We start from the raw sequence: 12,948 nt of genomic DNA on the forward strand, positions 1-12,948 counted from the left end.
GAGTTTTCATAGAGAACACGCACCTTCGAGAGCTCGACATAACATTAACATCAAGATCTCAAAATCTAAACACGCGGGTCATGTTCTTTGAGCCAACACTTTTTATTGCTTAATTTGCTTTAAACCCAAAAAAGATCTATTTTTTATACATTACATTTATTAAATATCAGTATAAGTACAACCGATACAAAAGCATTTTCTATACATGTTTCCAACTTCCAAATAGGTTAACAAACGTGTTCATAAAATAATATACGATAATAATTGAGTATACCACCCAATGGACCGTACAGGCATACAATAATCCATTATCCATGCATAACATACAAGTCACCAAGTCATTAGTGACTTGTACGTCATGAAATAAAAGTTGTACTACCATCCAGACCAACCAAATTAGACCCCAACACAATATGCTAAATTAGCTTTTCAATTATGACTTCATATAGTTAACAACATTATTTGTCTTTTAACTATTATTAGTTAGAGCCAAACTCTTTGTTCCATTGCTCAAGCTCTTCCCACTTGCTTTTTACAATGCTCGGTCGTATTATAGTCATCGCGCTCCGAAAATCACCATATTTTAATCGCCTCACCTAATATACAACTTGAATGATATTATCATAACATCTTTAACAACTTATAAAAAAAAACCAGAGTTACCTGATCAGCCTTAACAGTGAGAATGTTGGAACCGAGTTCTCTTATTGGCATCATTGCTGCTTCCTCACATAACGCTTGCAGATCGCTCCCAGAATATCCTACAAGATCAAATCATTATTTGTCATTGTCAAAATGTTTTCATAATATGCACTAATAATAACCGTCTTACCCTCGGTGTCTTTCACAAGTTTTTCCAGATCCCCGCCTGTGACAAAACTTGGTGTTAGAAATACAGATAGATTTATCGGTAGTAAATAAAATTCCGTATTTACCCTTTCAAAACACTGAAATATCATATTTACACATTCAATAGTAAATTAAATAAGATTTGTCCCTCTGGTTTACCCATTTTATAAATTTAATTAGTTCAGTCCAAAAAATAAAAATAAATAATAATAATAATAATAATAACAATAATAATAATAATAATAATAAATAGGGGTTATTAAAGACAAAAGGGGTTAAAAAACGAGTAAATATGATAATCAAAATTAGAAGAATATATAAATTTAAGATATAAATGAAACATATTCTCACTTGGCAAAGAATACTGTTGGCCCTTTAGCTTGTTCTTCAGGAGATTTCTTCTAGCATTTGCATCTGGTAATGGGATGTATATTCTCTTCACCTGATTCATGAGTTTAAATTTGATTAAATAAAAAATCACATATTGCAAAACAGAAATTAACAAATAACTGTCCATGTGCACCAATACGCTCACCAATCTCCTAAGGACAGCATCATCTAATTCTTGCGGCTTATTTGTCGCACCTGCGTGAAAAAAAGAATGCATTAATTAATAGAATCATTGTGCTGAGGTTTAAATTATGACAATTTATGAAGCTTACCAATGACAATTACTAGGTCATCAGAGTTTGAGGTCACCCCATCAAACTGAACAAGAAACTCTGATTTCAATCTTCTGCTAGCATCATGTTCGTTAGACGTTCTTGCTGACATCACACTATCAATCTACAAACAAAAAACTTTAACCGATTAGATGCTGACCACAAACTTTTACATATATGTCAGAATCTAGGATTAGGTCAAACCAACGATTCAATTACTGAAATGAAAATCCCAATTCGAGAAGGGAAGGTCTCCAGTTACAAGGTAAGAACCCTAATTTTGATAACATAAAACATAGACCAAAACAAAGTGCAGAAAAAACAATAACTTAAAACTAAACTGTGGTGGGAACGGTTATGACATGAAACCACCACTCCTAACATTGTGGGTTAACCTCCATCTCTTATAACTTCAAACATTTTCCCTCCATCTAATTTCCCTCCATTCAGCTCAAATTGGGCTTGCTTTGATCCAGCTGATCCAGCATGACCCACTGGGTTCGTATCAATATACTCTAAAAGTAAATCATTATGTAAAGTTTTTGAGTTATGTTGGAATGATAACTAATTATATTCTACACTTATTTTTCTATGCATTCTTCACATACGCGATTGTCAAAAATAACACGTCAAATCCAACTCTTCATAGCTTATTTTTTAGTGATTTATTCAAGTACAAAATTTTTGGACGTTTGGAGATAATATGCTACATGCTTATCAGCAATACATGTACATCAGCCTTGCCTCTACCCCGTAGGAATAAAGAGCCAGCTTCCGGTGAGATCCCCCCGGCTTGACAGTAGTTTTGCATCAAGCCTTGGACATAAGGCACATAACACTCAACCATCGGGAGATCGGCCGATTGGTGCATATACCCTTGTCTTTGGACTATCAACGCCACCACATGATGCCTACATTCTGCCCCTTTTAACGTTATTTTCACGAGATTAGTAAAAATGACGTCAAAATTAGTGCAATTTCACTTTATTAGCCCACCGGAGGGTTCACACATATATACATTATATGCGCAGTTAATTAGAGGGAATGATAATTGTTATTGTAAATAATAATGAGATTACAAGATATATATAGACTTGAATAACACAAACTAGACCCTATACAATTAGACATTATTTAAATATGGAATAATATCTTGTCTAACATCCCCCCGCAAGCTAAGGTCGGGAAGCGACTCTTAGCTTGGATCGAAGAAAGAGAAAACGCTGAGTAGACAGAGGCTTTGTAAAGATGTCGGCAATCTGATCATCTGTCGTGATGAATTGTACTGAGAGTTGACCTCTAGCGACTCTTTCACGAACTGAATGAAAATCAACTTCAATATGCTTTGTGCGGGCATGAAATACCGGATTGGCTGATAAGTATGTGGCTCCGAGATTATCACACCACAATGTAGGAGTTGAGCGAACTGGGACCCGTAATTCTTGTAAAACGGATTGTATCCAAGTGAGTTCAGAAACTGCATCAGCTAAAGCTTTAGGCTCTGATTTTGTAGATGACCGAGAGACAGTTTTCTGTTTACGTGCACACCACGAGACAAGATTACACCCTAAATAGACAGCAAATCCACCCATGGAACGACGGTCATCTGGACACCCGGCCCAGTCAGCATCTGAGTAAGCGGACAAATTGTTGAAGGTTGAATCTGCATAGGCATGGAGAACTTGAGTAGACTGCTGCTGAACAAGCAAGCCGTGGGAGAGAGTACCCTTTAAGTACCGCAAAATTCGCTTTACCGCGGACCAATGACTCTCTGTCGGAGACTGCATAAACTGGCAGACCTTGTAGACTGCAAAGGCGATGTCCGGACGGGAAAGGGCGACATATTGTAAAGCCCCGACAACTTGTCGATAGCGTGCCGGATTACAAGATATATATAGACCCTAATTGTTATTGTAAATAATGAGATTACAAGATATATATAGACTTGAATAACACAAACTAGACCCTATACAATTAGACATTATTTAAATATGGAATAATATCTTGTCTAACATCCCCCCACAAGCTAAGGTCGGGAAGCGACTCTTAGCTTGGATCGAAGAAAGAGAAAACACTGAGTAGACAAAGGCTTTGTAAAGATGTCGGCAATCTGATCATCTGTCGTGATGAATTGTACCAAGAGTTGACCTCTAGCGACTCTTTCACGAACTGAATGAAAATCAACTTCAATATGCTTTGTGCGGGCATGAAATACCGGATTGGGTGATAAGTATGTGGCTCCGAGATTATCACACCACAATGTAGGAGTTGAGCGAACTGGGACCCGTAATTCTTGTAAAACGGATTGTATCCAAGTGAGTTCAGAAATTGCATCAGCTAAAGCTTTATGCTCTGATTCTGTAGATGACCGAGAGACAGTTTTCTGTTTACGTGCACACCACGAGACAAGATTACACCCTAAATAGATAGCAAATCCACCCGTGGAACGACGGTCATCTGGACACCCGGCCCAGTCAGCATCTGAGTAAGCGGACAGATTGTTAAAGGTTGAATCTGCATAGGCATGGAGAACTTGAGTAGACTGCTGCTGAACAAGCAAGCCGTGGGAGAGAGTACCCTTTAAGTACCGCAAAATTCGCTTTACCGCGGACCAATGATTCTCCGTCGGAGACTGCATAAACTGGCAGACCTTGTAGACTGCAAAGGCGATGTCCGGACGGGAAAGGGCGACATATTGTAAAGCCCCGACAACTTGTCGATAGCGTGCCGGATTGGCAAATGGTGGAATGTCCTCTAAAGCAAGATTTGCTGATGTAGAAATTGGAGAAGAGAAGGGTTTGGAGTCCTGTATAAGCTCCAAAATATACTTTTGTTGAGATAAAATGATGTCTGCCCCTTTGGGAACAATCTCAATACCCAAAAAATAAGAAAGTTTGACCATATCCTAAATAGGGTAAGTTCGACCGAGGTGGCTATTACCTGTAATTATTATGTCGTCAACATATACCAACATATAAAGTACCGTGGCCCCGGAGGTGTAAATAAACAAAGACTGATCGGTTTTGGAGCCTCGAAACCCAAGCTGATGTAAGGTGGAAGACAGCTGATGAAACCAAGCACGTGGGGCTTGTTTTAGCCCATACAAAGGCTTGTGCAGTAAGCAGACATGATCGGGTTTATGAGGATCCACAAAGCCTTGTGGCTGCTGGAGATAAACAGGCTCTTTTAAGACTCCATGCAGGAAAGCATTTTGAACGTCTAACTGACGAAGAGCCCTTTTGTGTGATCGCCAAAGAAAGCACAATACGAATAGTGGTTGCCTTGACCACAAGGCTGAATGTTTCCTTGTAGTCAATACCCGGTTGTTGTCGAAACCCTTTGGCCACTAACCGAGCCTTATAACGTTGAATCACCCTTGGTTTAAAAAGGCGCGCCTGAAGCGTGAGGCGCCCGAGGCGTTTTTGGAAACGCCTTATTTTACGTAAGGTGCTAAAATACATGAGGCGCCCTGAGGCGGCGCATTAGCTGGCAAGGCGTGAGGCGCTTGATGCAGCGCCTCATGTGATTCAGTCCAAATTAGATTGAAAATGCAGCTGTTTGGGCCATCTGTTTAAAATAATATCGTTGGGGCTCATCTATAAAACATTACCCCAACCGTATTATATATATTTATCACTCTATATTTAATTCAAACCACTCTTTAATTTTCATATTCAAAGTTTATCTTCTCCAAATATCAACCTTCTAGACGTTTCAAGTTTATCTTCTCTTCAGTTATCACTACCATCTTTTAAATCAGTTCAAACTCACCTAATTATTACATGTATGTTTATGACTCAAGAGGTATTTTTCTTTATTATTACTTTTTACTATACCTTTTACTTTTTACTCTAAGAATTGAAGTGTTTTGCAACTTCTAAATATGTTTTTATAATGTTCAACCTACGTATTAAGTATTCATGTTTAGATTTACAAATATGTTTTATCTTTATGATTGATTTTCAAGTAAAATATGTCATGTATACTTAATTTTTAGTAATCTTTAAATTGAGCGCCTCACATACGTGAAGCTCTCGCTTCGCGCCTAGCGCTTCGGATTTTTGAACCAAAACGCCTCGCCTCGCCTAACGCTTTTTTAAACCAAGGAATCACCCCCTTTGGATCCAGTTTAATCGTGTAAACCCATTTGCAACCAACGATATTAGAACCCGGAACACGAGGAACTAGTGACCATGTGCCATTTTTCAAAAGTGTCGAGTATTCATCTGCCATAGCTTGACGCCATTGAGGAAAAGTGTTGGCAATAGTAAAGGAGGCAGGTTCGGTGTTAGGGTCGATGGTAGAAGAGGTAAAGGATGATATGTTGTAGGGTGTGGTAGGTTTTGGTTTGGGCCGAAGATTAGAAGGTCGAGGACGAGGAGCTGTTTGAGTACTAGTTTGGGCCTGGTTTGGGGCTGTCTGGTTACTGTTTTCGGGTTGTTCGGTGGTTGTATGAGTGTTGTTTTGGGGCTGGTTGGTGGCTGTTTGGGAGGGTCGTTTGTGGCGGCGATGGTAGGTATGAATTAGGGGAGGCCTAGGAGGTGGTGGAGGAGGGAGGACAGGTATTCCCGCTGCTGGGGAGGCTGGGACAACAGCTGGTGAAGGCTGGTCTGGTGGGTTACCAGCAGTCGTAGAGGTGGTATTTTGTTGTACGGAAGATGGAACAAAGTCATCGGTGTCAGGTGGATTGGGATATATAGAGACATAGGGGTCGGGAGAGGGTGAAGGGGAGTGAAGATTGTTAAGTTGAGAAGATTTGAATGGAAAACAGAGTTCATTGAAGCGAACATGCCGGGCAATGTATGTCCGCTCGGATTCGGGGTTAAAGCACCGATAACCATGATGATGGGAGCTATATCCGAGAAAGACACATGGAGTGGAGCGGAAGTTAATTTTGTGTCTGTTGTAAGGACATAGGTGGGGAAAACATTGTGAACCAAAGACTTTTAAGGAGTAATCGGGTGGATGACGAAAAAGATGTTGAAAGGGAGAGAGAAGAATTGGAGCGTGAAGGCATGCGGTTAATAAGGTATACAACGGTTTCAAAGGCAATATGCCAGAAACGATGTGGCACATGAGATTGAGCAAGTAAAGTGAGACCTGTTTCAACCACGTGTCGGTGTCGACGTTCCACAACACCATTTTGTTCACTGGTGTGTGGACAGGAAAGGCGATGAACAATGCCTAATGATTGAAAGAAGGTGGATAGACACCGAAATTCTCCACCCCCATCAGTTTGGACCTGCTTAAGTTTGGTGTGAAATTGTCGTTCAACCATAACCAGAAAATGTTTAAAAATATTATAGACATCAGATTTATGTTTAAATAGAAAAATTACATGAATTTGGAAAATTGATCTACACACAAAAGAAAATAATTGTTACCCTCACTAGATGGAATCGAGGCGGGTCCCCAGACGTCACAAATAAGCAAATCTAAAATATGTGTACTTTTAAAAGTAAAAGATAACAAATGTAATTTTGATGATTTTCCAATAGAACAAGGTTCACAAAAAGAAACAGAACAATTATTGTTATTCAAAGGTAAATGATAAAAAGACAACATTGACTTCAAAAGCGGAGGATGAGGATGTCCCAATCTTTGATGCCAAATGTTGGAGGAAGCACGATGAGCAGAAAAGGCAGTTTTAGAAATAGCTTGTTGTCTTTGAAGCCGAAGCGAGTAGAGCCCATCATTACTTGGACCCGTGAGGAGGGTAGTGTGTGTAGACTTGTCCTTCACAAAAAAGAAAGAATCGTGAAATTCAAAATATAAACATAATTATCACGACAAAATTTTTGAACAGAAAGGAGGTTTTGTTTAATTTCAGGAACATGTAGGATATTGGTAAGATTAAAGGTACGGTTTGGGGAATTAAATGTGGATGAGCCAATATGTAAAAATGGTAGACCCTTACCATTGCCAACATGGAGGTTGTCACCGCCATGATATGCATCAGAATGCTCGAAACTAGAGAGATCTGGGGCAACATGATGACTAGAGCCCGTGTCCGGGAGCCAAGAAGAAGAAGTATATGACCTGGTATCTGCAAAATTAGCCGATGGGTGTTGTCTTGGGCGAACAGTAGTTGGGTCCCGATTAGGACAGTGAGTGGGGAGATGCCCTATGCCACACCTATGACAGGATCCATAAACTACGTTCTGATTTGATGCCCAACTGAATTGACTGCAATTTCCATCACTAGGGCCACCCGAGCGATTAGAGCTACCACATCCACGACTGTTACCCTGTCGATTGTTGAAGAGATTGTTGCCGGATCAGTTAGTGTAGAAGGCTTGGGGCTGAGATGGCAACTGAAGTTGCACACCAAGTTGGGCCGCCAATTGTTGAACCGCCTGAACAGCCGCATCTGATGATGGTGTAGGGCTGCCTTCGGTGGGTTTAGCCGAAGATGGAGCCATGGCTGAGAATGCTTGAGTAGGTGGAACAATTGGGGCAGAACGTTTAAGCATATAGTCGTGATCAGCAATCACGGCATAAAGTTCGTTGTAAGCAAATTGATAAGTAAGGGCCGTGGTTTTAACGCCATGGTATTCGTCACGTAGGCCAGAAATAACCATCATAACAAGGTCTTATACTTTCAAGGGTTCGCCAATATTAGCTAGGGCAGAGGCATATACTTGTGCACGTTGGAGGTATGTTGTAGGGGTTTCATCAGCCTTCATCTCAATCCTAAAAAGTTGTGTTTTTAAGGTATATTCTCGGTAGGAAGTGAGGTGCAAAAGCCCGCTCTAGGGCAAGCCAAAGGTCAAAGGCAGTAAGAGTGCCTCCGGCATGATGTAAAGCGCCCTCAGAGATAGTGGAAATAAGGAGCATCCGAACGTGTGCATCGTTGGAAAGCCAGATTGGGTACTGTGGATTGGGTTGGGATTCGGGTGGTGGTGCAGGTGCATTATTTTCGGGAGGATCTGCAGGAACAGTTATGGTGGTTGGAGGGCAGGGTATGGTTCCGTCAATATAACCAAAAAGATTATTGGTGACTAAGAACGGGTGAATAACCAATAACCAGGAACTGTAGTTATCGGAGTTGAGGGTAAATCCAAACTTGTGGGAGTTGTGGACTGCTTTTTCTTTTTGATCAAAGCAGTGAGGGTGGCCATAGGTAATTGTTTTTAGAAAAAGAAAGAAAGAGGAGATTGGAAGGGTGGTACAGCGGAGGAAGACAGCAGCAAGGCTGCTAATCTGTGATCAGGAAAAAAAAATAGAGGTAGGGTCGGCAGGTTTGTGCTGCAGAAATTAGGGTTAGGAATAACTGGCTGTGATACCAAGTTAATTAGAGGGAATGATAATTGTTATTGTAAATAATAATAAGGAAATTACAAGATATATATAGACTTGAATAATACAAACTAGACCCTATACAATTAGACATTATTTAAATATGGAATAATATCTTGTCTAACATCCGCGCACCGCAAGCAGGGCATAGAATAAACTATGTATCATTAACACAAAGTAGTAGCTTACTTCATCCATGAATATCACGGAGGGTTGTCGAGAAATGGCAACTGCAAAAAGAGTCCGAACAAGTTTTTCACCTTCTCCCACCTATTCCAGTTACACATGATATACACATATATATATATATATGTTAGCGAAGATGTTGAAAAAAGGAAAATGCTAAAATAGAATGACGAAGAATAAAAAAGAATATACCCATTTTGATGTCAAAGAGGAAGCCGAGATGCTGAAAAATGTTGCTTGTGATTCTGAAGCAACGGCTTTCGCAAGCAATGTCTTGCCAGTGCCAGGTGGACCAAAGAGAAGCAAACCTAAAAGGTATGTTTGGTTAGAGGTAAGAGACAAGATAATGAATATAAGTCGTTGCATTCCATTTCCATCATCATCATCATCATCAAGTACCTTTAGCTGGTCTACGAAGGCCTGTAAATAGGTCTTTTCTTTTAGCGGGCAAGATTACCATTTCCAGCAAAGCCTGTTTGGCTTTGTCGAGACCAGCTGCAAGGGCGTTCTTTCTTTAGTAAGCAAAAAGAAAGAAAGAAAGAATAATAATAATAATAATAATATCTAACCAATATCTTCCCATTTAACAGACGGACTTCTGTCGACAATAACAGAATTGATCATCTCAAGTAACTTTGGATCAAGAGCACCACGAGGACTTGATTGTTCCAGAACAATGGATTTGGATTTAGATTTGTTTCTCTGAGAAACCAAGTGAGATGATGATTTTCGATTGTTTAAAGTGAAGAGTCTTTCAGAAACTTGAGCCTGCCATTTTGAAATCTTTTGACGATAGGATTTGACCTTGGGAGTAATATATGCAGGTGTGGCGATGGCTTCTCGTAATATCCGTTGGGCGTTTTGATAATGCAGCAGGGCATCATCAAGTAAGCCCCACTCTTCCGCCCTAACGCCTTTATCAATCTCTTCTTTAGCCAGATCGAAGTATCCTTTCAGCTTATACGCAGCCCGTTCGTTCTGCACAACTTCTTCTTCTTCCATATTATTATTATTATTATTATTCAATGACCACCTAGGGTTTTGGTTTTGGTTTTGGTTTTGATTTTCACTAGTAGTAGAAAAGTATGAATTGAACAACTTGTCGATTACTTCTCGGAATAAATTATTCATAATTCCTTCCACATCTCATCTCATGGATGATGATGATGATGATATTATTATTACTATTTGCGATTTGGGGGTTTTGGTTGAAAAACTCAGCCCATGAATGAATGACGATGATGACTTTTCAAGAGTGCTGGTATAAAAAATAAATAAATAAATAAAAATACTTTTTTAACTAGTTCGGTTTAAGAAACGGAAATATCTGATCCATGGCTTAATTAGGCTCGAGCTTGATTTTGATTTTAAACGAGCTTAAGATAGAGCCAATAAGTATAGCGACAATGAAAGAGTATGACACTAACAGAGTTTTCTAACCTGATAAGACCTAAGAAACACGACCGCAGGAGGGGGTCTTCTGCCATCAACTTTCAGCGTGAGAATTAGTGATTTGATACGAATAAGAGGTGATAAGAGAGTAAGTATGAAGAGAGAAGGTAGAGAAAAATGAGACAAGAGCGAATATGAATATTACCGTTGGTGAATTCCTCTATTTATAGGCAACTTGAAAGCATAAGCTTCTTAAGGGAAAGAGTCAACTCTTTTTTTAGCATCTTCAAACAAGTAATACTATTTTAGTGTAACTTGTTATCACCTTTTGTCCTACCATGTTGACATTTATGCTTTATGACAGATTTCAGCTTTATGTCAAATCAAATTTGACTTTTTTGAGATTTACAGTAGCAAGGAGCTTCCCTAGTCAGCCTAGAAGCTTTGGCAATGAAACTTCAAGTTTCCTTGTTCAGCTGCTTGTGTTTGCTGCTCCTTAACTTCTAAGCTTCACTAGCTTATGTGTGAGTAATGGTGCCCACATCATCAGGCCCCTAGTTAGAAGTATTCAGATTGCAATGATGAATGCTTGTGATTTAACTTTTTTTTCTTCATGATGTCCACTACGTGAAAATTGACCTTCGGCCACACGAAAAAAGTGTGGTCGTAGGCCTTTAGCCACACACATTTTGTTCAGGTCATATGTGGCCAAAGGTCGCGACATCGTGGGTATGATATGGCCACACACAATTTTTAGTGGCCTTATGTGGTAATAAGTGTGGCTAAAGGGTACAGACATTAGTTGCTGGCCATCAAGAAACATCTCCAATAAGTGTGGCTAAACGGTAGAAAATGTCACATGACTGTTTCCTATGAGTGACCATTGCACGTATATAGCCACATGAATTATTATTTCAGCCACATGAAATTTACAATAATGTGGCCAATAGGGTTGTGTTAAGCTTGTATTGTGACATATACCGTGTGGATATAACAAAGAAATGACCACTTAAATTTAATAATAGAGTGGCTAATTATATGATATATGTCACACCCCGTTAAGCGAATTGCGGAAGCGTAAAACGGAAATGCAACAGATACAACTGGTATCAAATACATTGTTCATAAAGAAACATTACTAACTAATTTACAATATATTACATCGTTCTAACATATTTTACAAACTAGGTGATACAATTAAACCTGTTCTTCAATCACTTTACTTCTAACTCAAATGCCCACGAATATGAAAAACAAATATGTATAATTAATGTCATATTTTGTAATTGAATAGAACAAAATAGTAGGCCTGCAAACGAACCGAACGTTCGCTTAACTGTTCATGAACCTTTCGGCGGGAAGTTCGTTTATGTTCGCTTAACTTTGTTCAATTACGTTAGTCTAGATTATAAACAAACGAACACAAGTGTTCATTTTTTAAACTAAATGAAAATGAATATAGATATTTGTTCGGTTAAGTTAAAAGGGAACAAACCTCCTGGTCACATAAGATAAGGTTTTCTGGCCAAGCAACAAAAGTACCACGTGTTTCGCCAACAGTCACAATTTCACCTACCTCACAAGGAATAATTGCTTGTTCCTTTATGACTTCATCAATACTAACTTTATAGCAACCCTCTGGGATTGCTTTTCCATGCAACTGTTGTGGAACCGGTGACCATTGAACTGTACCACGTGCCACCTTGTTACGCTTGTCATGCACACACAAACAACACTCATACACATATAAACAAGCATGTGAAATTAACAATGTTGAAGTCAATATATAAGTACATACACATGTTGGTGGGAAATTAACAATGTTTCGCGCAGTACACCTTTATTTCAGGATGTGGGGAAGCTTTATCCATAGATACATCAACTTTTCTTTTACGGCTTCTCCGTTTTACCTAAAAACCATTCAATGAATCAGCTTATGGATGGAAATCAATCAACAATTAAAGGGAATACTGAAATTTCCAAATACTTACTGATGGTTTTTTTCGAGCCGTTACTATCCGGAGTGTGGTGTAGTTGTGTTGATGTTTCGTCAACATTGTTCTCTACAGGCTTCATTTGTAATATAAAAGAAATTGGAATTGTTTGACTTATTAGGTTATAAAATATAAAAACTGAAATTGCCAAATACTTACTGATGTCGCGCTATGGGGATCGAGTACCGTTTGGTCAACAATTTTTTCCACGGACTTGGCCTACAATTCGGTAATAGAAAATGAGCACACTCACATTGGAAACGAATTATAAAAAGTATTGAAATTGTCAAATACTTACTGATGTCGCGATATGGGGAGCGAGTACCGTTTCGAAAACTATTTTATCCACAGACTTGGCCTACAATTAACTTATGCAAAATCAGCACACTCACATGGAAAGTTAATTATTAGCAAAAATCAATCAAACTGTCAAATGCTTACCTGAGTAGCGGATTCTTGTTGCACAGCCTCACCTGAGGTTAAGATGTTTCCCACAAAACTGGCCTACAAATCAATTTATTAGGTTATGGAAAATGAAAATTCACAAGGAAAGTTGTAATAATCAA

At 39.1% G+C, this 12,948-nt stretch overlaps 1 protein-coding gene across 1 annotated transcript; it reads right to left on the minus strand.

Moving 5' to 3' along the window:
* Positions 1–439: 439 nt before the first annotated feature.
* Positions 440–10,173, minus strand: LOC143560747 (uncharacterized). Its single transcript, XM_077048977.1, has 10 exons — positions 9,566–10,173; positions 9,396–9,491; positions 9,189–9,304; positions 9,000–9,080; positions 1,512–1,635; positions 1,385–1,434; positions 1,201–1,291; positions 833–868; positions 664–761; positions 440–596 (listed from the first exon to the last, which is right to left on the minus strand). Exons 1-10 carry the CDS (start codon positions 10,125–10,127, stop codon positions 480–482), a joined length of 1,371 nt encoding a protein of 456 aa, XP_076905092.1. The 5' UTR covers positions 10,128–10,173; the 3' UTR covers positions 440–479.
* Positions 10,174–12,948: the final 2,775 nt, after the last annotated feature.

Source organism: Bidens hawaiensis, unplaced genomic scaffold (assembly GCF_021521415.1).
Source record: "Bidens hawaiensis isolate Kalapana, Puna unplaced genomic scaffold, B.hawaiensis_p1.1 tig00020440_1, whole genome shotgun sequence".
Taxonomy (NCBI): domain Eukaryota; kingdom Viridiplantae; phylum Streptophyta; class Magnoliopsida; order Asterales; family Asteraceae; genus Bidens; species Bidens hawaiensis.

Bases quoted from the DNA above. Each gene is read 5' to 3' on its own strand.
- LOC143560747 (XM_077048977.1), bottom strand. From the start codon at position 10,127: ATGAATAATTTATTCCGAGAAGTAATCGACAAGTTGTTCAATTCATAC. The intron at 9,492-9,565 runs GTTAGATATTAT...ACGCCCTTGCAG, and splicing joins TGTTAAATGGGAAGATATTG to CTGGTCTCGACAAAGCCAAA. The intron at 597-663 runs GTAACTCTGGTT...GTTGTATATTAG, and splicing joins TCACTGTTAAGGCTGATCAG to GTGAGGCGATTAAAATATGG.